General features: G+C 40.6%; 1 protein-coding gene across 1 annotated transcript in view; it reads left to right on the top strand.

Annotated features, from left to right (window-relative positions):
• Nucleotides 1-1,305: 1,305 nt before the first annotated feature.
• uacab (uveal autoantigen with coiled-coil domains and ankyrin repeats b) overlaps nucleotides 1,306-25,438 on the top strand; it is a 44,131-nt gene continuing 19,998 nt past the window's right edge. Inside the window, 2 exon segments of the mRNA XM_071915700.2 lie at nucleotides 1,306-1,474; nucleotides 24,891-25,021. Of these exon segments, the coding sequence (XP_071771801.2) occupies nucleotides 1,427-1,474; nucleotides 24,891-25,021 (179 nt within the window). The 5' untranslated portion in view covers nucleotides 1,306-1,426.

Raw genomic sequence — 25,438 nt, 5'->3', positions numbered from 1 at the left:
ATAATGCTGCAGCATAAATAAGTAATTCTCAATTTGGGACTCTAGACACCCAGGGATCCTGACAGGACTGAGATGAGATATATTAAGGAATGTAAAAAAAAAAAATATATATATATATATATATATATGTCTAACCTAATCTTTGGTATAAATGCTTTTCCAATGTAAAATAAGTTATAATAACAATTTTTGGAGCCTTTTACCTTCCACCAATCAATGACTGAGTAACAATTTCTGATCCATACTGTATATATTTGTATATGTCTTATTGGTGTGATTTATTTTGTATTGATTAAAGTGTGTTTTTAATACAGGACTCTTGGGAGCATAGAGATCCCAATAAAAAAATCAATTCAAATCCCTGTACTGTCAGCACAGGGGTAACAGGACAGGTGGTGAATTGATTTGTTGATGCAACTTCTGCATTCTATTCTATTCTATTCTATTCAACAGTCATGTGTCCTGTCCATGTGTCCTTGAGGAAGACACTTCACCCCGAATCTTCACTTACTCCCATCATTTCTGCCTTCCACACCATGCTGTTTTCTGATTGGTGGATAGTTTTTATCCTAGGTGTTTATTCTAGGTAGTAGATAGTTAAGTAAATAGTTTTTTTTATTCCAGGTGTTTATACAAGGTAATAGATGTAGATAGATGAGGTAGATAATTTTTATTCCGGGTGTTTATTGAAAGTAGTAGATAAGTAGGTCGTTGTTATTGTTTGTATTAGGTAGTTGATGTAAATAGATAAGGTAGATCATTTTAATCCAAGTGTTTATTCCAGGTAGTACAGTAGATAGTTTATACTCCAGAGGCTTATTCCAGGTAGTAGAGAGTTAGGTAGATAGTTTTTACTACAGCTGTTTATTCCAGGTACTATACACTTTGTATTCCAGGTGTTTATTCCAGGAAGTAGAGAGTTAGGTCATTTTTTACTCCAGGTATTTATTCCAGGTAGTGGATTGGTAGATAGTTTGTATATTCCATGTGTTTATTGTAAATAACGGCTACATAGTTTTTACTCCATGTATGTATTCTAGCTAATACAGAGTTTGGTAGATAGTTCTTTCCCAGGTGTTTCTTGCCCTCAGGTAGGCCTGACGTCACGCCGGGCTTTCCTGCCTTGTCCCAGGATGTCTCCAACAACTCCCAAGTACATTCAACAAGGAAGTCCCGCCCACCGTCACAGCCGATTGGTTCACAAGTAAAGTCGATCGCGCATATTGCAGTTCGATGGGCTCAGCGGGTTGTCAATCACTAAGTGGGGGACCAGAGTTTGTGGTTAGGCGTCAGGTGAAACTCAGCCAGTGCGGGGGGGGACAGATAAAACTTATTTCGCCTGAACTTTTTTCTGTGAAGTAATCACACTGTTTATGAACATTTTTCGCCATACGAGAGCGTCAACATCCCGAAACATTACGTTACAATGAAGAGTCTCAAGTATCGGCTGAAAAAGCACGAAGTTACCATCACAGTAAGTTGAATTCTGTTTTATATTTCTAAGGACTTACGTTAGTTATGGTAATAGCCGTGTATTGCACAGTTGAGCTAATGTTGCTAAACGATGCTAATGCTAGATGTTGTGTGTTAACGTCGGAGGTGTGTAAACAATAACCCTGACCTCTCGTCGTCAGCCACCGCGTTAACCGACATGTTCCCACCGCTGCTGTGGGCAGTTTGAAATTATATTGTCAGTTGAAGCACCTGCACTTCTGCGTAAACGCTTGGATATGGACTGACCGTTTATTACTGTACTACGTGAATTCAACTGTGTATGTCCTGGCCTAAAATAGAGAGTGGTTGACTGTGTTGTTCAGCGAGTCGTGAACTGAAGCATGCTCTGTAAATCAGTGCAACAAAGTGCCAGGTCCTCTCGTTGTTATCATCAGGGACACTTGGTCACTCCGGGCCTCTAAAAAATCTATCATGTGCTGTCTGAGTGATATTCTTTTGTGAACCAGCCTGCGTTTAGACACTGGTAATAACCATGCGGGGCCCTAGCACTTGGTCTGTCTTCATGTTTTGACTTGCCGGGCTTTGAATGAAATCGCCTACCACCAGCAGAGATTTGAGAAACCCCCTGTTGTCTGGATTCAACGCTCAAAGCAAATATTGGCTACCCTATAGAAGAACTATAGTTGTAGTACAATTTATAGGGCTACTATACAAATACCACATCAAAACCACAAGGTCCCATAGGAATATATTGAGATAAAAGAGAAAACAAATACTATAAGGACACAATAAACTCCGTATTGAGTACCACAGACACACTATAAGGTCCTACAGGAATGTTATAGTGATTTTTCACTAAGTCTTCATGTGTTACAGCATGACTCACTCCATATAATTACATTGCAAACAGTATTATTTGACCTGTAATGGAGGCTATCCCATAAACGTTTTAAGTAACCCAGGGTAACCTTGTCATGGGCCTAGTCTACAATTAATTCTTCATAAACCAGCTATGGGCTATGAACCTCGCTAATAGACAGCCATTACAATTCTGCACAGTTCAACATGCGGTGGGTCTTTTGGCACTGAGCTCCGTTTTCAGCTCCCAGCAATTACCATGAGAAAGGCACAAAGCCAGAGGAGCTGTCTGTCTGTTGGGTAGAGTCTCTGGCCCTCTCCAGGAGAGAGAAAAGCCTTTTAGGAATAAAATGGTTATTGTGTTTGCATAGACAGTTCTCACTCCCTCAGTCAGAAACTCAGATAGCTGTTTAAAATTCAAGCCTATTTGGCCAATAAAAAGCCTGTTTTTGTTTTTTGTTTTTTGTTTTTTTTTTGCCTTGCAGCTGTTTCTGCAAATCCGCCATTTGTTTGTAACTTAACTTTTAGATCACTTCTGGAAAGGTTCGACGTAAGCCATGCGGAGGAAACGCATGCATGACATTTACACAGGTTTGAGTGATGATTTTACGGCAGTCCCATTGAATTCCATTGTGCAGGCAGACGTCAAAGCCCTAGATACAAGCTGAGAGATGGCCACACATTGCAGTATGTAGGTAATATAAGTGTTATGATTTTAATTACAGACAGCACCTCTGGTCTAGAGGGAGCTCTGCTAAAATGAGATAAGAGAAGACATACCTTGCTTTTTTATTTTTGTGTTTTTGCTAAAGGTGAAGACCTAGTTATCAGTTCACTGCAGACTGGATCATCACCACCTGTTCAATTTAAAGTCCGCCCTGAAGTGTGTTTAAATCTAGTTCATAGAACATAATATCAGTTAAAGGGGTATTAGATTTGCCGAATTGTACATGTTTGAGATGTGAGCATCCCTTCTTCATTGACACATTATACAGTACCAGGGTGCTATGCTCAAACACTTTCCTGTTATGATGACTAATTAAGAAATAAGGTAGGCTAATACATCTACATTGTCACAGAAAGAGAGAGAGAAAGAGGGAGTGTGGGGGAATTCAAGTGAAACTTACTTTTGGCATGTGAACAAAAATTAATTCTATCCAAACCCAGTCACTTGAAGATATCTTCTTTCACTCCTTGCGCAATGTAGCTATTTTTCTTCACATTCCTTGTCTTTTTTTCCTCCTCAAGTAAGAATTTAGGGATTTACTTTTAATCTGTGAAACAAAGGTGGTCATGAACTGCTTTTTTTTAGACTCTAGCCTACTTGACAGACATTGTCTCAGAGGGATACGTTTTTATTTTATTGTATTCTATTCTTCTTCTCCCCCCTCCCAGGTTTGCTTAGTAACTTTTGGCAAGAAGTATTCATTTGTTTCAACCAACAAGGAATGCTAACTATGCTACCAAGCCATTTTAGGGTAGCTGGAAAACAAATGCTGAAAACTGGCAGACCAAAATCAAACATGCCAAGGCATTCTTTTAATACCAGCCATATATCAAACCCAGAATGAGGTCTGTTAGTTTGGCCGATGCAGCAGGCCGGGCTCCAGTTCCTCTTACCTTTTTGTGCAGAAAACGATTTGCTGTCAACACTGTTCCACTGCAAGGCTCTCTATGACAGGGATTGTTATAATTGTGGTAAACCCACCCCTCGTGGAAAGAATACAAGACTAGGTCAAAGCTGAATATTTTGTTATACTGTCGGAGGGCCAAATGTGTTTGTTTTATGGCTCGGCCAATGTTATGTCATTTCATAAAGTTTGTCAGGTTCCCAAGACTCAACTCTCAAGAGTTTTAGTTGCATTCTGCTCACTTACTCGCACATGAACAGGCAGTTCCATCATGTAATTTTGAGGAGTATTGATTCCCTATGTTTGCGTGCGCGACAGTGTATTGGAGCGTATTTTGGACTGTCAAATATCATTAAATCATCATCATATCATTAAACTTACCAGCCCAAAAGGTTAACATTTTCTCCACTGTGTGTTTGTGCGCGCGTGTTCTTGTATTTCTGTACTTATGAGGACCAAATGGCCCCACAAGGATAGAGAGATGAGGAAAATCCTCCAAAGTGATGGTATTTTGCCAGTCTTCAGTTCTTTTAGGAAGGTGTTCAGAGCTTTGGTTTAGAGTTAAGGTTAGGATTAGGTTTAGGTTAGGTTAAGGATTAAGTTTGGGCATGGGTTATGGTTGGGGTTATGGGTGAGGAATGAATGTGGTCAATGAAGGTGTAGTATAATTATTTAGGGTTAGTTTTTTGGGTTAGGGTTAAGCTATAGTTTATTCAAGTATAATTATACAAGCCTATGTATGTGTGGCGGGGACAGTGGGAGGTTGGGGTTGGTTGTTATAAAAGTCATTCAATGCCACACCTCAAACGGACTGCTGGTATTTGGGTTAATCATCAAAGACATGTTCTAGTGCTGCACACTATATGGCACAGAAACAATCGTCTATGACAGCTAACTGAAGATCTCTGATCACCGTGGCAAATTGGAATGATCAGGTTTCCTTATTATAATAATATTAATGTGAATTGTTATTGATCCCAGTAGGGAAATTCATTTTGTTTAGTGCCCCTGAGCACCCTGAACAGCACCTCTAGATTTTAGGGTCTTGCTCAGGGACTCTGCAACAGGGTGGAAGCTTTGAACCCGGGACCTCCCACTTGAAGGATGGTGTCTCTAAGCACTAGCCCTCCCTGCCACCACCCTGCTGCCATATTCATATAGTGAGGAAAATATACAGTGAAGTGTTTAGATGAGCTAGAGGGTGTAGGATGTATGCTGGCATCTTTTTGGTGCTTTATGAACTCTGCGTCTCCTTTGCAACATTAAAGTTGGAATTGCACAATTTTGCTTACGTTATCATCTATTCTATCATCGATCATCCACAGTTGCTGCAATTCTATCCATTTGAATCTAGATAGTGTGAGTTGTTTTTGATTGTCAGGCACAGTTATGCGTCTCATGGGAATTCATGTGGAAGTCATGACTTGGCTTTCAGCGATTCTGTGACTGAGCCAAGAAGGGATTGCTGATCAGATGTTAACAAAAGATAAAAGGCCACACGATCCCCAGTTTGATTGAAGACTTTGCTGGACTGTGCTCTGCTTTTTTCATTTTTGACGGAAGTTTCAGTTTAGAATTAGTTAGGCTAGTTACCAATTGTTAGATTTTGTTAAATTAAAAGGGTTATCAGCGAGTTCCTCATGTTTTTTTTAAGCGCTTATTGCTGTGGTGTTTTTGCACTGCACTTCCTTGGGATCACTTGTCAATTAAACAACACTCTTTTCTTTGTCTGCTCAGCCATGGTGGATATTGCTGCTCATGCTAACTACCTAGTTCTCCTATTAATCCAAACAAACCGCTGTTGCAGCTGCTGGAAGTGTAAAATGCATCACTTCCTGATATTTCCTGGGCAATATCTACCTGACACCAAGTGTTTAGAACAGCAAATATAAAAGCGTTCATAAACTGGTTGTATGTTATCTAACTTTTGACACTGTCCTGCCACCATGCTACACATGGTATACAAGACATTATACTGTCATGGTGGTGTGTGCGCCTTTGTGTGTGTTTGTGTGTGTGTGTTTGTGTGTGTGTGTGTGTGTGTGTGTGTGTGTGTGTGTGTGTGTAGACACACTTGTGAACACATAACTCAAGAACAATACATGATAGAAACTTCATACTGACACCACAGGTTCCCCTTATAAGAGCAGATGACCTGATTAGATTTTGGAGCACCTTGCTGCATAAATTAATCTCATCTCATCTCTGCCATCATAGTGATGATGGCAGCACATTAGGCAGCTCAAGTGCTTCTTGTTACCTTGGTTATAATGCAGAGCATCTTTTCGTTTTTAGTGACAGAAAAACACTTAATACTAATAATAATTAACCTACTGACTTGTTTGTGGTGTACTAGATAAAATGTTACAACATAATAGTTGATAAGCTGCATCTATAGGAAACAAGTGTAAAGCATTGGCTGATGACACATATTTGAATTAGGAATTCATGTCCCTCTGTCCCAAGTAATTTGTATCCTAATCATGAACAGCTACAATTACTGTAATTTATCTCAGCAGGCAGATGTGGGAGGCATTCATCATTAATTAGCCTTGGCTTCTCGGGGCAATCAAAGTCTAATTCCAAGTATTTTAATGAACTTTCTAATGTATAGGCTACTTTCACAGAAGGAATCTTTGTTGGCACATTTGCTTGTAGTGCTTGTTGTGAAGCTTAATAGTAAAGGTCATGCTGATGAATGTGCCAGCTATTTGTAATGACAGATAACAGAGAAAAGTATTTGGGCTGATGCCTCAAAACACAGCATTATGAATCAAGCCTGCTATTCTGAAAATGCCCTTGCACCAACTGCTGCCTCAAGAAGTTACGTGTCGCAGCTCATATTTTGCACCCACGTGGATGAATTTTATAATCAATATCTTGGGGGGATACTTTGTGGTTCAGTGAACTATGGTGCATAAAATTTCACAAAATCATGGGATTGACTCTTAACTCATGACCCATGTCACATGCTAGTCGCCTCTCTTCCCCTCATACATTGCTGTCTCATAAAGTAGAAATACTTGACCAATGATCCTCAAAAATAACTTTCATTTAATCCAGGTGATTGATATTAGCTAGCTTCTAAACGTCTTTTTGTGGTTTGCACGATTGGGCTTCATTTACATTGTGTACAGTGAAGGTTGGAGTGGATTTCAAACCTGATTCTAATATTTTTAAGTTTAAGTTTAAGTTGGTAAAAATAGGCCTAATACTAGGAGGCACAGTGTAATGAAAGGGTGAATCAAGGGAGAAACATTCATTAAGCTTTTGTTGTTTGTTCTGCCCTCAAGCCCTGAATGTAACACGCTGAGCAGCCTGTGTGACACATTTGAGAGTCATCTTGAGTGAATAAGGGCTAAAGGACTGTAATTTAATTCTAAATGTGATGTTATTGTTGTTGTTATTGGTGTTGCTCAGGGGGCATCAATCCTCAACCTAATATGACTCGACTTGTGTGAGGCCTACCTTTCTTCCTGCCTCTTCTTTTCTGCCCACAGTGAAACATCATATCCCTTTCTTAAGGAAGTGATTTATTTTTTCAGTTATTTATTTTCAGGACTTAAGGTTTTTGGACTTAGAACTCCCATTCATTTTTAATGGGAGGTTGCTGTATGCCTGCATTTTTCCCCCCTGCTCCTTTGTGTTCCTGATCACACCCTGTCTTTCTTTTCTCTTCTCCCCAGCGGGCATGCGCTTTATTGACGAAATGTTAGAACCTCCCTCGCCCTTGAAGTGGTGTCGTTTTACAAAATATAGAGCAGGGCTGGAAGGTGTTGATGATGGCATTTTAGGGTAGAGGGGGCGGATGGAGTTGGAAGGCATTGTTGGGAAGCAGAAACATCTCTTATTTCAGGGTTGTTTTGGACACATAAGATGGGGGTTGGTGGAGGGAGGGGGGGCATGACAGCTCCAAGCCCTCGACAATTATCTCTATCTGCTGTTTTTAGTTGTCTGTGTATTTGCTGATAAGATTCTGAACTTGCAGCAGTACCCGTAAGATATGATGAACACAAATTACAGGTTGAGGGAATTTGCTTTTACAAAACTCTGTTCAGACATTAGGTGCTGAAGTGGAGTTCTTAGTAGGGCTGCAACAATAACCACATTACTGCCATATGGTGGTATTAGGAGGCTTACCGCAGGGTTGGGAAAATTACTGCCATAAAAGGTTGTTGTTGTTGTTGTTTATTTTTCACTTTTATGTGGATGAACACAACCACAACCTCTGCTATGTGATCAGAAATAAATTAATTATGAAAACAATAATTGAAGAGTTTTGTACCAAAATCACAAGGGGTAATAGTATTGAAGTTAGGAGTCATCTAAAGACATTTGCTTATAAAATATATAGCGTTTTGTAGTGAAACCCTTCCTACTGTCTGCTACGGTGTGCTGAGGCTCTTTTACAAAGTTGCGGGCCACTGTTGCTCTTTGCGGAGGTGTGTAATGGTCTACTAGGTGTAGCCAAAATGGGGGAATAGTTTGAATGTGTTAGAATATCCTGGCTTAAGTAGGCCTTCTTGTGATGACTAGAGATAATATTGAAAGACTATTGTAAGACTGTAAGAATGTAATCAAACTGCTTTCAGTCGCAGGAGTATAATCCCTCTCTTCTAGTCTCCCCAGAAATCCTGTTAGAAAACTGTTGTTAAGCAATACACAGTCTCAACAACATCTCATATCTCAGCAAGTGGTTGAGATGGCTGTGTAGAGCTGCACAAATGGCTGCCAGAACAAAAGAGACAAAAATACACATGCGCATGCACATTTTAAAATGAGTCAATTGAATCAAAGAATTTACTTTTTTAAAACCTGCAGTTTGGATATTATGACTGCCTTAGCAGAGGATACATTGTGCTTCATTTGAGACTGCTTTCACAAAAATTCACAGAAATGGCAGTGTCATGTGAATATAATGTCTGCTGAAGCTGAACCAATATCACCAAAACTGAAATGTTATAGAAGAATGAGGGAGACGTTGTTTTTTGTTATGGGAGCTACAGGATATGAGAAAAGATCTGTTCACTGAACATGAAGACAGCGTGGATTTTTACATAAACATTACCACAGTGTGGGAACATCTCTGTTTTTACAGCCCGGGTGCTGCTGTAGCCCTGCTGGTAGCCTCAATACCTCCTGAGAAATCTTTCTCCAGCAGTTGAACAGCCTTTAAGACTCTGAGTATCGACTGCACGATATCAAGTACAAGTAACCTTCAACAAGTTTAGAGGCCAACTTGGTGAACTTGCACACCCAGCAGGCATTCCTACCCCACTGTTGCTGGAGGTGAAAAAGTTATGGAATTTAAGAAATGCCTATTTCTCCCTCCCTCTTACCAAGGTGTGTGTGTTTGTCTGTGTGCTTCTTGGTTTATGCGTTGACGTGAACTGAATGTTGGTTTTGAGTTAAGCCTAGGTCAGACTACAAGACTGTTCAACTGTACTAAACTACTGGTCTGCTTACCGTCCCATTGGGAAGCTGTTCACACTACGTGACGGGACAAAGATGGAGCCATCACACACATGGAGAAGAGGGATCACTAACCGATTTTTGTCATTCAGAAACATTTTCAGTTCACTGTAAATATAATTTTTAAATAGGTGTTCTATCATTTATTGCTACATGGTACATAAGTTTACATTTCCTATGTAATTTGAAGTGACAACATTGCAAGGATAACGATGAAGAATTTTGTATGAGACTTCTTTCACTTAATTTGTAGTTTCATACTTAATTGAATTTCCAGGCAGGTTGGCAGATTTATTCTCCCAAATAAAATTGTATAGCAACTAGGGCTGAACAATTAATCGAAATTTTATCGAAATCGCAATATGGCCTACTGCAATTTTCAAATCGCAGGAGGCGCAATATTTGTTAAAGGCAAAATGTGTGTCAAAATACCATTTTAAATTAAATATTGTCGTGCTGCAGAGATGTCCTGGCCTGCACATCATATTCTACAGAGTTAAGAAAACATCTTTGTTTGGTACAGATCCCCGCAAAAATCACACCATAATCATTTGAATACGTTTTTCAATGAAAATGAGAATAATGATGTAAAAATTATCATTCCCTCTAATATCGCAAATCATATCGCAATTGCAATATCAGTCAAAATAATCGCAATTAGATATTTTTTCAAAATCATTCAGCCCTAATAGCAACTTATCATTAGTGGAACAAGTGGAGCTGGGACTCGTACTGGTAACTATCTACATGAGTGGATGTTGTTAAACGTGACTTCTCTTCTTCTTCTCTTCAAATCGTGTAGTTTGACCCTTGCCTTTAGTGTGACAGACTCAATAGACTTGAGAGAAGTGAGAGCCATCTCGTCTTTCTACACATCAGAAACCACCTTGGCGCTCTGCCCCATGGCCGCCTCATTGAAACGCTGGAGAAGCCTTGGTTCTTACTCCCCTTTGTGTTACCACATGGAATGACAACGAAACTACTGTATTAACTCAAGAATTCTCCTCATCACCTTGCCAGCACAGCTCAAGTACTCTCTGAACAGACAGTAATCCCTTTACTGATGTTAATCTGTGTCTCCGAGATGCTTGGGAAGTGAATTAATAAATTGTTATCTCACAGAGTTTGAAGTTTGACTGTTTTAAAATACTATTTTAAAAGACTGTTCTGAGCAGAGAGAACTAAAGCAACAGCCTTAGTAAATGGGCTGCTAACTTTTAACAGGGATGTTTGTTTTGAAGATTTCAGCCAAGAAGACTGGTATAAAAGGAATTGAGCTAAAAACTAAATATTACTCCACAGATGGCCTATAAGGAACTGCAAACCAGAGGGCACAGAACCCAGGTAGTAAAAAACAAAGATCGATAATGCCATAAAAACTACACAGCAATTTGGTTGAGGTAGAAGTAACAAGGCAAAGTGCAATCTTCAGTTCTCCAAAAGGCAATTCAAATCAAGACTGTCCTGCTAAAGAAGACACCATCACAGTTTTACATTTTGTGTTTCTCCAATATATGTTTCTCCAGTTTACTCATTTCTTTTCCATTATTGAAAGATACGACCTGAGATCACCTTTGTAACCACAGTTTTGCATAGAAACGCAGCACCTATCAAAGAAATATTTGGGCCACTGTGGGAAAACAATATGTTCTTGCTTTTTGCTTTGTTGTTGCTCTCCCCATAGGCCATTACAGGTCAAAACAAGCTAAATTCTGCATTATGTCCAATGTAGCCTAAGTATCTGAAACAGTTGCCTGGTTAAAAATTCAACTAGCTTGGTCAGCAAGCCTGAAATATGTTTCCGCAGCAAGTATAAAATCTTCTAAAATCTTGCTCCACATTTATTAACCTTGTGGATTTAAGGGCAAACATTCATGTCTCTGCTTCTTCCTTGAGGAACCTGAAAGGGTAGATTTGCATTTTATCATACTATAAAGCAAGGAATCTCTGTCTGTATGTGTGTCCTTCGCATATCTCGAGAACCGTTCGTCCAAACTACGTCACACTTTGCAGGTGTATTGCTGGGGACCCAAGGACGTGCAGTGTCGAGTGTGAAGTTGTTTGGATGAGCGGTTCTCAAGAAAGCTGCAAGCAGCAATACCGGAGGCCAAACAATCGGCCCGTTCCGAACAGGCATGTTTTGAACGGGCACTGCACTAGTAATAAATAATGCAGGCTTGTACAAACTGGTTGGCTATAACTCGATGTTCTGCACAGCTTCCAAGTTTATACAGTGCTGCCACTCACCATCAGGGCTACAGGAGCACTGACGGTGACATCCTGCGGACACAGTAGTTCATACTGCTTCATCTGTCTCCACTCTACATCACTGAACTCCCCCAGAACCCCCCTGTTCCCACACAATCCTTGCTCCATATCCTTATCCAAAAACACCAGGTTGCCAGGGGTGCAACAATTGCCTGCGTTGTCTCCTTTCCAACAGATTTACCAAAAGTAACGCCTGAAGGATAGCATTTTGTCATTTCAATAGAGATGGGCCTATGGCTGCAACAAACAACATGATGCGGTAGTGCAGAATCATGACCCAAGAATAAAAAACCTCTGATTTCCACAATTCTTTCTGGATAATCAAAATAAGTACTTATGTAAATGAGATTATTATGGGAAGTTGCCAGTTATGCAATCATGTAACCGGCTTAAGCAGACTATTGCCTTACTTGCAGTATTGGCAATAGTTGCATTATTGTGCACATAAATGTAGTCAGTGATACCACCAAAATAAATAATTATTTGAAGATCTACCAGGTATTTATTTTATTGGTCAGGTCCCAATAGTTGCACTATAAACACCACAACAATCTAAACTTCATGGCTATTCTCCTAATATGAATATAGCCTTGCTCATCTGTTTAAACACATTTTAACATCTAAACTCAGCTTTTTGTTGTTTTTTTTGTTTATTATACAGTTCAAAGTAGAGAGGGGCGTCATGCCCACATGGCATGAGCCCTAGACCACTGAGCCACCAGGATGCCCTAAACTCTGCTTTTTGCTTTCAGAAAATAATGTATATTTAAACATGTTCATGAATTATAAGATTTACACAAATCTCATATCTGAGAACTTATCAATACAGTTCTTGTGTGAACAGTTTTCTGTGCAATTTCTGCACAAACTGATTCATATTTTGCTTGATACGTGAGGGCAGTGTGAACAACAATGCCAACAACAAAAGTATTTGAAAGAAAGTATTTGCAGAAATATACTGAGGCTAAGATTATTTCAAGGTTTCAGGAACAATTAAGTCTACCAGTACAGTATGATTGATGCACCAGCATTGCACTGCAAAAAGTCTCTGAAATATACAAGCATCTTGTATTTGTTTTCCTTAAGTCTGCAGTTTGTTCTACTTATAAGTGCAGTAGTTCCTGTATACATTTTAACATCAAAACTTGACTTGAATCCACTGTGATATACTGTAGGAAGTAAACTCTCAGATAAGATCATCAGAAGTTTGTTTTAGCCTGGAGGTTGTGTTGGCTGGAGAGTTGGTGGTAGCGTGACGGTCTGTGTTTTTAGGATTAACGTCTGGCTCCATGGGGATAGCCATGAGGTCATCTCAGCAGTGCTACCCGTCTGCTTTCCCATGCTGCGCCAGCTCAGGCCCACATGGAGCAGAGTGCTCGCTCTATGGAAGAGCCGGCAGGGAAGATCAGTGTGTGTGGGTGCATAATGCTTTGTGCGTGTGTCTTTGTATGTATCCTGGAGTTGTGTGAGTTAGGGGGACTCTGTGTGTGTGTTTATGTTTGTTAGTGAAGGGATTACCAATCTTGGGTGAGGTTGGCATGTAAGACGGGGGCTGGGGCTTATTGACTGACTTTGGGTGGTCTGCAGCTGACCTCAGCAACACACACACACACACACACACGCACACAGAGTCAGGCATGCTGAGCAACAGGAACCCACGCAAATACGATTCTGCTGATGGGGGACAAACCGCTGTGGAAATGGCTCAGACTAAGCTTTATCAAGCTCGACTGGGTGTGTGTGTGTGTGTCTGTGTCTGTCTCTGTGCAGACTAGTCAAGTGTCTCTCTGCTTTTGCTGAAACTTCAAGTCATAAACACTTTTTGGCGTTTTATTACTTTTGCAAAGTCATAGTGCCCTCAGTTGGACAGATGAGAGACAGTGAGAGAGAATGGAAGTGATTGAGTCAAATTAGTGACTTTGTTTTCAACACCTTTTTGCCTTCAATGTAGTCTATGGGTTGTCACTAGACAACTGAATTTGACTTATGCACACTAAATTTGTGTGTGATTCTTGAAATTGTTTACTTGTTTCAATTTCAGTTTCTCGATATTCAGTTTCAATTTACTTGGAAAAACAATTTCAAAATGATTGTTCTCTACTGTACACATTTGCAAGTTTGTAAACTGCCCTCCAGCCAATCAGGAAAGAGAGTGCTACAATTAAATCTGTTGCCCTATTTGTTTCTGATCAGCCAATCATAAGAGCATCTCTCAAGGCAAAGCAATGGCTAACGAAATTCCCCACCAACCACCATTTACCATTTACCATTTATTTACCATTCAGTAAATAGAATGACAGTAGCCCTATTCACTCTATTAGGGATGCACCAATCAGGTTTTGTGGTGCTGTGTTTTTTGGTGTTCTCTTTATTTATTTATAGTGTTCTCTTTATTGACAGTGTGATTATCTGGTGGTCACCAATCGGATGATGATGTTCTCATGGCTACATGACTGGCCTAACCGTCACAGTGTGTATCCAAACATAGTTACTACATGTCAATGTGTGCGCTTGATGACTGAGGTGCTTACTCGCCTCCTGCTGCCAGAACTACATGAAAAAGATTGAAGATTCATTGAAGCAGCATAGGCTATGCCTTCTGTCTAATACATTAAGCTGTTTCTAATCCTATAGGCTATGAAATTCATAACACATCAGAAATGAATATGTGAATTGTCAGTTTGTATTGAAAATAAAATATAGCAAATGAAAATAGCAAATTAATACAATAGTTAAGTACTCCGAAAGGAGCAAAATCGAATGACCAAGTCTCTTTCTGTGCGCTCTCCCATTAGTTGTGAAATAATAACAGCAGGGCCACTTATAGAACGGATGGGCCCATTCTCTATTAAAAAAAAAAAAAAAAGCCTTCAATTACTTGGCTAGCTGATGAAGTAGCATTGACAAGGAAGCTACAAATACCTAACAAAATAAATAATAGAAATAATAAGCCCTGGTAAGTGAAGTGTAATTAAACTGTATTTTAAGACACAAAGTGTATTGAAAACAGGATTCTGGAGGCTCTGTTAATTATTTTTTTCTAGCATGGCTCAGGTCATTTCATCCTCTGAAAGGTAAACTATGATAAAAAAAAACAAAAAAACATTGTGGCTGATCACCTGGATCCTACAAAAGACTGAAATTGGATCTCAACCCAACTTTAACTGTGGAGGAACTGTGGTCGATCCTGGACACCCTTGGCCAAATCTGGCCACACACTTTGGAATTGTTCCTGGGCTTTTAGTGTGAATTGTTCGAATGGCAAGTGAAATCATACATATTTAAGAAGCTAAATATCAAGTTTTATATGCAGATATTTACATATCTAAAGACAATCAGATACAAACTTAAAAAAAAAACAAGAGGCACAAATCATTAGATTGCATTTTGGGTGACTGTGTCTTCACATAGAGGATAGTCTGTTTCTCTCCCCCAACCACTTCAAACCCTAACTAGCCAATGAAAAGATTAAAAAAAAAAAATCAATCAGTAGGTAGAAAAATACAATCTCTGAGAAAATGGTGGTGTTCAAAAATGACATCTTGTCAACACTTGAGTCTCATAGTGAGGACTATTGATTTCTAGACATTTTTATGACATTTGTAACTTAATGTTATGTGTGCACAAATAATGTCATTTATTTTTTAATGTATTACTGTTATTGTTAGCGTTACTACTATTATTTAGATCAAGCCTAATACTGAACTTGATGTTTATTTTTTTTTCTGCTTCCTCTTCCTGCATATTTACTATAGTGTGATTTTTGTCAATGAATTGACAAATTGAAAATTTACTTAAAATTGCCTGAAATGGTTCACAGTTATTAATATCTGTGAAGACTATTTAAAAAAAGATCCATCTAAGATCCAGCATTAAGTGGATCTTGGAAGAAATCTAAGAAATTAACCATGTCAATTCCACACCATTCAGCAGTTGTTGCTAAGCGCTGAGGACCTCCAATATGGATGTCAGAAGGTGCGTCAAGAGTGCTCTGTGTAACTACTGCCATGACACATAACGGCTTTGATGGTTGCTGAGGCATTTTGTTAGCCATTGCTTGAGAGACTATCCTATTAAGCTGCATCACACCAGCCAGAGAGAGCCACAATAAGAACTATGGCGATTTTTGCCTTGCTTCTGGCATACCAGACATACCAGACATACCAGAAAACTTAGAAGAATGTCTGGAAGTCCATTTTAACCAATAGCAGTGGCAGAATTGTCCAGAGCCCTGCTGGTGGATTGCAGATATAGTTTGACTATATCTGCAATCCACTGCTTTTCTAAGGGCCCCATGTTGCTATAACCTGAAAGCTTTTGGAGAACTGAATTTGAAATTGTGACTTAGTTATCTGTTATTTCTGAACTGCATCTGGACTGATAATAAACATGTGTTGTACTTTTTTTGGTGAGAGACTTTTCCAGAAGACCTGTTTAGTCAGAGTTTGGTCATAGTCAGGAATGGGTGGAGCATTTAGCTTGTCTAAGGGACAAGTTTCCACCTGCTCTGTATCTTACTCCATTGGAATGCAGCTTTGCTGATATGGGGAATTGGCTGGCTTCCCTATCACTACAGCAGCTCATCTATGTCATTTACTGTAACTCCAACATGATTTTAGTCCACTCATCATATGTCATGTTTACATGATGGGAGTGGCGAATGCGAATGCATGCGGATGTTTTATGGAATGCATTGTATTGCATAACGCGTGGCATATATAATGACTTGGATACTTTTGTAACCTCCGACCAATAAGTGTGTAGTTACAGTGAATTAAATCTAGGTTACACCATTGAGCTACTTTTGTTTAAGACGTCCGTTAAGATTGTGGGAAAAATGGTTTCCAGGGTACACAGGGTTTCTTAAGACTAGTCTTTTTGACAGAGCCTCGAATCACATTCTTTGCCCTTTTGTAGTCTGTGTGTGATGACTTGTAAGTGCTGGCCAAACAAGCATCATCACCAACATTTGTGCCCAAGTACCAGCATGCCTTGACAGTTCCTAGTTTGACCAAATATGGACATGGAAGACAGAAGGCTCCTGTGGTGTGGTGTTTTCCCTAATGATGCCGCATCCTCTTGTTGTCTGAGATCAAAACCCCAGCTCTTTTACCAGGTACCATTGTCACAAGCATCAGCAGGTAGTGTAAACTCCACTCTATTTGTCTGCCTCTCCCTTGCTCTTTCTCCCTGTGTCTCAGTTTCTCATTGTGTTTCTGTAGCTCTGGCTGTTTTTAATAATCCCTAATCATTAGGGAACACCACGACAGTCTTTATGAGTATATTGTCATAGATAACATGCCCAGGGATCAGCTTGTGGCATTGAAAACGCAAATTGCAGTGTTTTGAAATTTTATAGAACTTCAGAAAGAACACTACCTTGAAGTCATCATAGTTTTCCTGTGTAGTGACCTTAATAGTTCCTTACTGGCTAATTGGAATTCAGCTTGTGGCTCCATGGCTCTCTGTCTGCCCTCTTTTTTTGGGGCTATCTATCACCATATCATCAGGCCAGCTGGAATAATACCAGCCATACCGGCTGCCACCTACAGCCAAAAGCAATAACCCTGCTTGTTTTTAATACTCTAACTGGGGAACATTGTTATTACAATGATGGCTAATAAAATGTGTGAGTGAGGCTGCTGACATTACAGATGAGGGCTGTTTTCTTAACCCTGCACTAAGGCTACAGAGCAAGCTGATAACCCTGAAATGCCTTCACAAAAATCCCAGAAATTTTGCCCAGAAATTGTTGTGAAATGTATTAGTTCTTTTAATTTGGCACCACACTTTTGACCTCACTACATGGGATTGGGTTTTTGCAAAACATATGTGTTTAGATTAGCTTGCTTGTTGGTCTTTGAAAAAAGTGGATTTGGGGATTTTTAGGAAATGGGAAGAGCACAAAGGAATTGCATGAGAAAATGAATGGTGAATTACAGTTTAGGGTAGAGTGAAAGTCTTTTGTTTTGGCTTTGAACCAAATGATCTTCTCTATCCCATTTATCTTTGTTGAAATTAAGTTTAAATATATGACTTCCCTCCTCCTCTCCAAAGTCATTTGTATAACCGACATTTACAGTGAAGTGAAAGGAGATCACTAGATGAGATTTATCAGTTTATTCATGTCACTCACATCTTATCTGCTCTCCCAATATAACAATGTCGCTATGAAACTGCAATATCCAATATATCCCCAGATAAATGGATTTGGAGGCTTCCTTAATTTCAGGGATAGGAAACTGTGTGCCATGGAGTGCCGAGAGTATGCAGGTTTTCATTCCAACCAAAGGCTAGCGCAGCTGATTTCACTGATTAAAACACCTTCAACCAGAGAGGAGGAACTAATCAGGAAAATCACCTGGTGTGCTCTTTGGTAGGAATGAAAACCTGCATACTCTGTCTTCCTCAGTCTTTTTACTAATTGCATAATGTTCCCTTTGAATCCCCTTTGAAGACGTTTAAATGTCCTTTATTTCTAAAACAACATTTTACCTCTGAAACAGTTCTTGAATGAGTTTGAAAAATCTGTTTAAACACATTAGGGGTAAAATCTCCTAAAACCATTGAGGATAAAGGCAGTAGAGATGAGTAAAGCATTAGCTTAACAAGGGTTTTGTCCAGATTCAGCAATAGACATTTGGATTTTCTGGATTTGATGGTAGATAAGGTTGATACAACCTTTTTCTTGAAAGAAACCAGTGTTCACCAGAAACTCAGTATATTATGGCCATCCTGATAATCCTGTGCTTCTGCCACTACGTCTTCATAGGGTAGTTGGCAGGGGTAAAGGTCGGGGTTGGGGCCACCGGAAAGCTGATCCCGTGCCCTGGTGGTGGCTGTCGGAAGTAGAAGAAAATAGCAAGGAAAAGCTTTGCCCTCTGGGCCACAGGTCATCTAAAAGAGTGTGACCCAGCAGCTGGCCAGACTAGTCTCCATTTTAGATTTATAAAGGCTCCACGAGTGAGGATATGTTGAATGGCCAACAGGGAACTACCAAAGTTCCAATTTACCTCAAGGGTTTTGCTGCAAATGCACTAATGGACCCAGACTCTACTCAAATATCTTAAAAGAAATCTATATTGGGTCATTAGCCATCTGTTGGGGTGTTTGTGTAGACTAGACTAGTTACAATTCTGGCCTCATTTTCTCTTATTGGAAGGATTTACCTCAGACGGCATACAGCAGTAAGCTCAACTATGACTATTATTGAAGTATGTTAAAAGAGAGAGTCTAGATTAGAGACACCCGTTCTTCCCCTCTTGTTCTGTGTCCTAGGATACAAATAGCATTGGGTGAAAGAGACCGGCCTTTTTTCTGTTCACCACCAGGGGGTGTGTATGTCTGTCTGAGAGGGCCGCTTGCATTGAGCCAGCTCTCTGCCCAGTGAGAGTGGTCCCTTGTTTAGCAACTATCCAGACATTTAGCTAGTGCCTTGTTTGCATACCAAAACAAGAGTGTCTCTTTCGTCCCCTGGACACTTGGCCTGAACCATCAACAGTGGCTTGTCCCACTCCAGGGGAGCTTGCAAATTAAAGCATCAATTTACCTGTGCCATAATTGACTGCAAGCTTGCTGTTTCTTGTCACTTTCTCACCTTTCCACTCCCTTCTTTTGCACCTTCGCTCATCTCTCTCTCTCTCTCTCTCTCTCTCTCTCTCCCTCCCTCCCCCTGAGGTTTCACTTACATTCTACATGCCCAGACAGTTGCACACCACTCCAATTCACAAGTCTCTGTGCACTACCCCACCTCACAAGTCCCTATATGCCCTATATCTAGGAGGCTGGAGGCTAAATAAATGACTATCCCCAACCAGAACTACAAAGGAGATATAAGGTATCGATCGAAAGCTGCCACTGCTTCCAGGAACCTAGAATTTCTCCCATCAGCTGTTATCAGCTGCTGATAACGTTTTCCATAACAACCTCTGTGTCTCCCGTTGAATCAATAATAACTGTTTTTCAGTAACAGTTATTTTAAAAGAAAGAGTTTTATATTTCACAAGAATGATGGCAGGGGAAACTCTTCCCTCTCTCAGCTATGTAACCAAAATGAAATATGTTTTGGATGGATAATCATTAACAGGATATCCCCCCTGCTTGCTTCGTGTTCAATTGTTTTCACTTAATGGATAAACAGTCTGAATAGCAGAGCAGTATGTTCCAGCGTTTGTTCTTAAATTCCCCATCTCAGTTCACAGCTGTGACTCACACATAATTTCTAGAAATCTCTGTGGCAGAGTCACTGGTATTTGAGCTTGTACTTACGGCTCTCATCACTGCTGATGCAGCTCGAGTTTTGGCTATTCGCTGCCAGGGGATATTCCACCAATAAATCAGCCCGTCAGTAAGATATTCAGATAGCATGTGGCTCTGTTAATGTCACAAGCCAATACCTAGGAAGATAAATGGAAAAATATGAACATTTGGCAGCCCTGTTTGGGCCTGTTCACAGGCCACAGGTCAAGCTTTTGTGTCAAGTGTTGAAAAGTGATATGGGTTGTCACTCAAGAGTTCATATCTCTTAGGCTGTCTTCTCACCTGTAGTTCCTCTTAATTGGTCTAGAAGTGAAATTGTTACTTTGTTGCAGTTTTGTAATATTGATGTAATAGAATAGTAATAGGTTTGCAATGAATGCTTATTTTTATAATAGTTTATTCTGACATATTCTAGTGACTAATCGATTAACCGGCTCAAGAAGAAATGGTGCCATTGCGTAATCATCGTCACGCTAGGTTATATTAACTGAAACTAACATTATCGTTATTACTACCACATTTTAGCCTATGATAGCACTGTGCTACTTGTTGAGAGATCTGCAGTGCACATTAGTCTTTTGCTTAACCATTAAGGACGTTTTCTTAACATAATAAAAATATTGCTTCAATAGTTATCTCAGACAACGAGCACCAATGCTAACACTGTGCTAACATAACGGATTTACATTTCCTGTGATCTTCCGCACTGGGATTTTTTCTTTTCAAATGCTGGAGTAGAAGCATCAAGATAGCAAGATGTGGCGAGAATAAGACTGCAAGTAAAGCAATTTTTAAAAGAGTAGGCTACACTTTGTCACTTTTGGTACTGGAGCTTTGATTCTATAGCCTGTAGGAGCTAGGGGCAGTTGTTCCAAAGCTATGGGTTAACTTTTTCAAGAACTCAAGAACTCGATTTACAGCCATAGTAAGACAAGTCGATTTTGCAGTGTGGATACTAACACATTCCTTAAAGTGTTCCCACACTTTACTGTACTTCAGTCTGTTTTGAAGGCTTGCTTGAGGGCTCATGATCATTCTCAGAAGCAGTGTGCAGCATGCATCAGCCATTTTCAAAAGACACATGAAAAGTGAGAGAGTAAGTAGGGTTAAGTATCTTTGATGACCAGTCGACAATGGGAAATACTATTCGATCATTCGACATTGTTGATAGTGTCGAATAATCATTGCTGCCCTATATAGGCTAGTAATAGGACTATACTACTATTAGGTGGTCCATTTCACTGTCACACATTTATTATAAATGCAATTCAGTACGCTATGTGATGTGCACAGTATTCATTTAATATTCATTTATTCAATTTTATTTCAGACAAAGTAAAATTTAAAAAGGGGAATGAATGAAGGAGTGGGAGAACGTCTTCAAAATCTACACTTTGCTGTTTTCCTGTCTTTAGTCAATAGTTTGGTGTTTATCACATGTGGTCACCTCATCAAAAGAGCCAAATTAAGGGGATAAACATTTCAAATCAGCTGCACTAAGAAAGTTAGGTGTGAAAGTGCCCTTCTTTCTCCCAGGGTCTCTCATCCCTAAATTTAAAGTATCAAACGAAAGGAGTTGTGAGCACTGCAAAAAGGTCTGTCCTGTCTACTGAGGACAGGTTCCAAATACCTATCCAGTTCTCCCACATCTACAAATGCCAAAGGTTGAATGTTTCATGACATGATGTAAGTCTCTTCACAGATGTCTCCTACGATCACTATCGTCCCATAGCCATAACCCTATGAAACCAAACGGATACATGCAGTTTGGCATGAAAGTCCTATCACTTCACACATTGGCAAAGAACTTGATGTTTTGGTCTTGAAGTTCGTCAGTTCACTGCTTTTAGATGGCCAGCTAGGTATTTCCTACTGGTGATTTAATCTGTCAGGGCATTAGAGACCTATTAGTCTGCCAGGGTCTGATGGCAGCTAGGATACAGACGTGTCGTGATGAGCCACAGCCTGTAGAAAGTGATAGAAAATCTGACCTGAAGATGATACGAGGCACTAGCTGAAGTATTAGTAGACACCCAGTATAAAGATGTGGACAGGTAGAGGCCTGACCTGGCTTATTGAGTGCCAGGGGATGTTTTGCTCTGTGTAAACAAGGTCAAAATGTTAGGTTGGAAAGTTTGGGAGATGTTTGCTTCAGTTGCATTCAACCTACAAATTAAATGGAATTCATCTCATGAATTGCATTTAACTCAATAGTTTAAAATAAACTTAACAGCTTTTTTGTTTGAGCAGGGTCATTTTCCGTGCTTGAAAGTGAGTGACTTATCTTGACTGGATACTACCTAGAAGAGATATGGTTGCTTCTCAGTGGCAACACTTGCATGCTAACTGCCCAATTATAAACCAGTGCATGAACAGATTTCCAAACAAACACACACACCAACACACCCGTACGCGATATTTACGTGACTGATGTACAGTATGCCCTGTGGCCAGGTCCCAGTTTGGCGCCTTTGTCTCCATGCGAGGGTGAGCAGTTTTAGTAAGTCGACACCCACTTCTTCATATGACATGTCATGTGGAGGAGGTCTTTTTGCATGTTTGTGAATATCAGCGCCGCTCTGTTAACGCCAGTCTGGCAGCGGACAGTAACCCGAGCCCACAAGGAGCTGACGCAGGGTGTGTAAATTAAACGGGTCCCCCCTCTACCTCCTCCTCCTTTCCCTCCATCTCTGTCTCTATTCCTTTTCCTCTGATGTTTTACCTAATAAAAAAGTGACAGTGACGTCTTCCATTGGAAATAGGACTAGGTAATCTTTTGCAGTGTTTACCACCTAAGTACAAGCGTAAGTGGAGAGGCAGTGTAGTGGATGTGTGTGGTGGGACTGCAGTCTCAGACAGCTGATTGTAAAAGGCTGACACCTAATCTTGCTACCGTGCAGCTAGGATCAGGGGGGGCTTTGGTGCCGCACCACCCAGTTTAGACGGATGGGTTAACAGCAGCCTTTGGCCCAGCAGCGTCCCGCAAGGGTCAGTGCCAGGACCACTTCAAATGTGCAAACCATAATCCCCCTCTGACATTAATATTTTCAGATGGAAGCAAGCAGGGAGCATGGTGGGGGATGGCAATGTAAGCAAGGTCTTTTTGGCTGGCCTTGTTTCATGCTGGCAGTGGTGATAGACACTAAAGCTATTACTCACGGTGCAGGCATCTCCAGAATGTATTCTTAGCCCCTGTCTTCCTATCAGTCACTGCAGAAAGGTTGGAGGGTCAAAAAATAAAGAGGTAACCAGTCTACAGGGCTGTCTGCACCACCGCTGTTTACCGGGGAGGGGGTGATATTTTAAACCTGGGAGAGCTCACATATTTACCCCAGTGGGCTTGACTGACCTTGCCATTTGGCGGGGCAAAGACGATTGAGTCCAGTGATAGAGCGGAGAAAAGAGAGGAGCAAGTAGCTGGCAGCTTCAATAGAAAAAGGGATAGAAAACAGATCAAGAGTCAAGAAGAGAGGAGGAAGAGAGAATCAAAACTGCATAGGAGTCAAAGACGCAACGATACAAAAGAGGACTGAGCAGAACTGAGGGTTTGAGGATAAAGGGGAGGATACAGGGAAGGACACTTTGGGGAGGAGAGAGGTAGCCAGGCTGAGCTGACTTTTCCCCAGAGGAGGAGCTGCAGTAGCCGGCCAGGGCTGGTCCCAGGGCTGGCAGGGCTGGCCCTACTGCTTCTCCACCTCCATTCCCAGCTCCTCTTGTCCTCCTCCTTCTCCTCCCTTTCGCCCTCAACCAAACTGCTGTGCAGTGATGAACTTACAGGCAGAGCCCGTGAGCGACAGGGGAATGCTCAGAAAACGCTTCCGAAACAACTTCTTCTCCTCGAGTGAGGAAAACTCCAGAGGTTAGCTCCAAAAGAGGACCTCCACTGCAGTATAAACTGTCACCCTGCTGTCCTCTCATCCAACATTTTTTGCACTCACTGGCTGAGTGCATTGAGAGGCTAAGGGGAATTTTTTATATATATTTTTCTTCATTCATTATTGTTGTTGTGAACCGGAACAGTGGCAACCTTTGCAGTAGCACTGTGCAAGGACCAGCTCCACTCACCCAAGATGAGCCGCTGGCTGAAATGCACCTCCATGTACTTTGTAGGTATTCTTTGTTTATTTTCAGCTTGTGAAACTAGCAGACCATCACCAAATGCAATTTTTATGGATAGGATTTTTTCTGTTTTTGTTCTTTCTTAGACTCAAGACTCTAAGACTCAAATTGATCGAAAGCTGTTTCTCAGTGTTAACCACATGGTAACCCAGTGAATTCTCCTAGGGGGAATATGGGAACTGATTTATTATCTCAGAACAGTTTTGTACTTGTTGTCAAGCAAGTATGCACTGCTAATTTCAGTTCTCTGTAATTTTGTAAATGCTATGGCTTGTGGTTGAATCAGAATGGAACTTTTATTTTGTGCTTGATATTGAGGAAGATTATATAACAAAGGCATGAATGTCTTCCATTCATTTTGGACCATCCAGTTTAAAGTTCCCACTCAAGTGTGTGCTGCCCAGAAGCTCATTCTTGCCTTAAGAGTGCTCTGTTCCCATGCTTTGTGTGCAAGCACTCATGGGTATCTTTAGTGCCGCTGCAGTACACCACATTCTTGGCAAAATTGATTTGAGGTCTAACTCAGTCTGTTGTTGTATTCCAAAAGGAAATGGCACTGGTAATGTCTCTATTGTTTGGTTTTGTGTCATGACTTGTGTGAGGGTGTGTGTGCTCATATTCACTATTATTTAATTTAGTAGCTAATGGAAAGAAGTGGAAATCTGATTAAAGTTTTTACCCACTGCACTGTTACACTATATCTCCAGACAGTAATAATGTCGTTTAATCACATCGAAGAATGACAATATTTTTCTTCAACTCGATCTGTTTGGTTTGAGAAACCTTAGTGTGTGCATATGTTTGACACTCCACTATCATCATTGTCAGAACACAGACTGGAACAAGTATGATGATCGGCTGATGAAGGCAGTGGAGCGCGGCGAGGTGGACAAGGTGGCCGCGGTCCTCAGCAAAAAGGGCATCATTCCCACCAAGCTGGATGTGGAGGGACGCTCTGCGTGAGTATACACACAAGTATACATAGTCTACATACACACGACGTGCAATACATGCAATGCAATATGCATACTAGTGAAACTTTTGCATGCATATATATAGGCTACTTATGTCCTCTCTTGCATGTATATAACCATGCCAGTTCTCTCTTGCTCGCTACTGTCTACTATGCTGTGTTGAATAGTTGCATATCTAAAAATACTGAGCATCTCTAATTCCAAGCATTTTAGCGGTGTCCCCAGCACACACTCCTGACCCTTTTGCCCAGATTATGCCTTTACAGATGGAGAATTCCTCTAGAATGAGGTCAGTCTTATTCAGTTTCACCTCTCACCTCCTTCAATGACATCACTGCCAAGTCTCCCTGCATGCCCCCCCAAAAGCAACCACTCCCCCTCCAAAAGATCTTCTTGCTATGG

Source organism: Centroberyx gerrardi, chromosome 1 (assembly GCF_048128805.1).
Source record: "Centroberyx gerrardi isolate f3 chromosome 1, fCenGer3.hap1.cur.20231027, whole genome shotgun sequence".
NCBI lineage: Eukaryota > Metazoa > Chordata > Actinopteri > Beryciformes > Berycidae > Centroberyx > Centroberyx gerrardi.
Note: the sequence above shows the minus strand (reverse complement) of the source record. Positions and strands in the feature narration are given on the sequence as shown.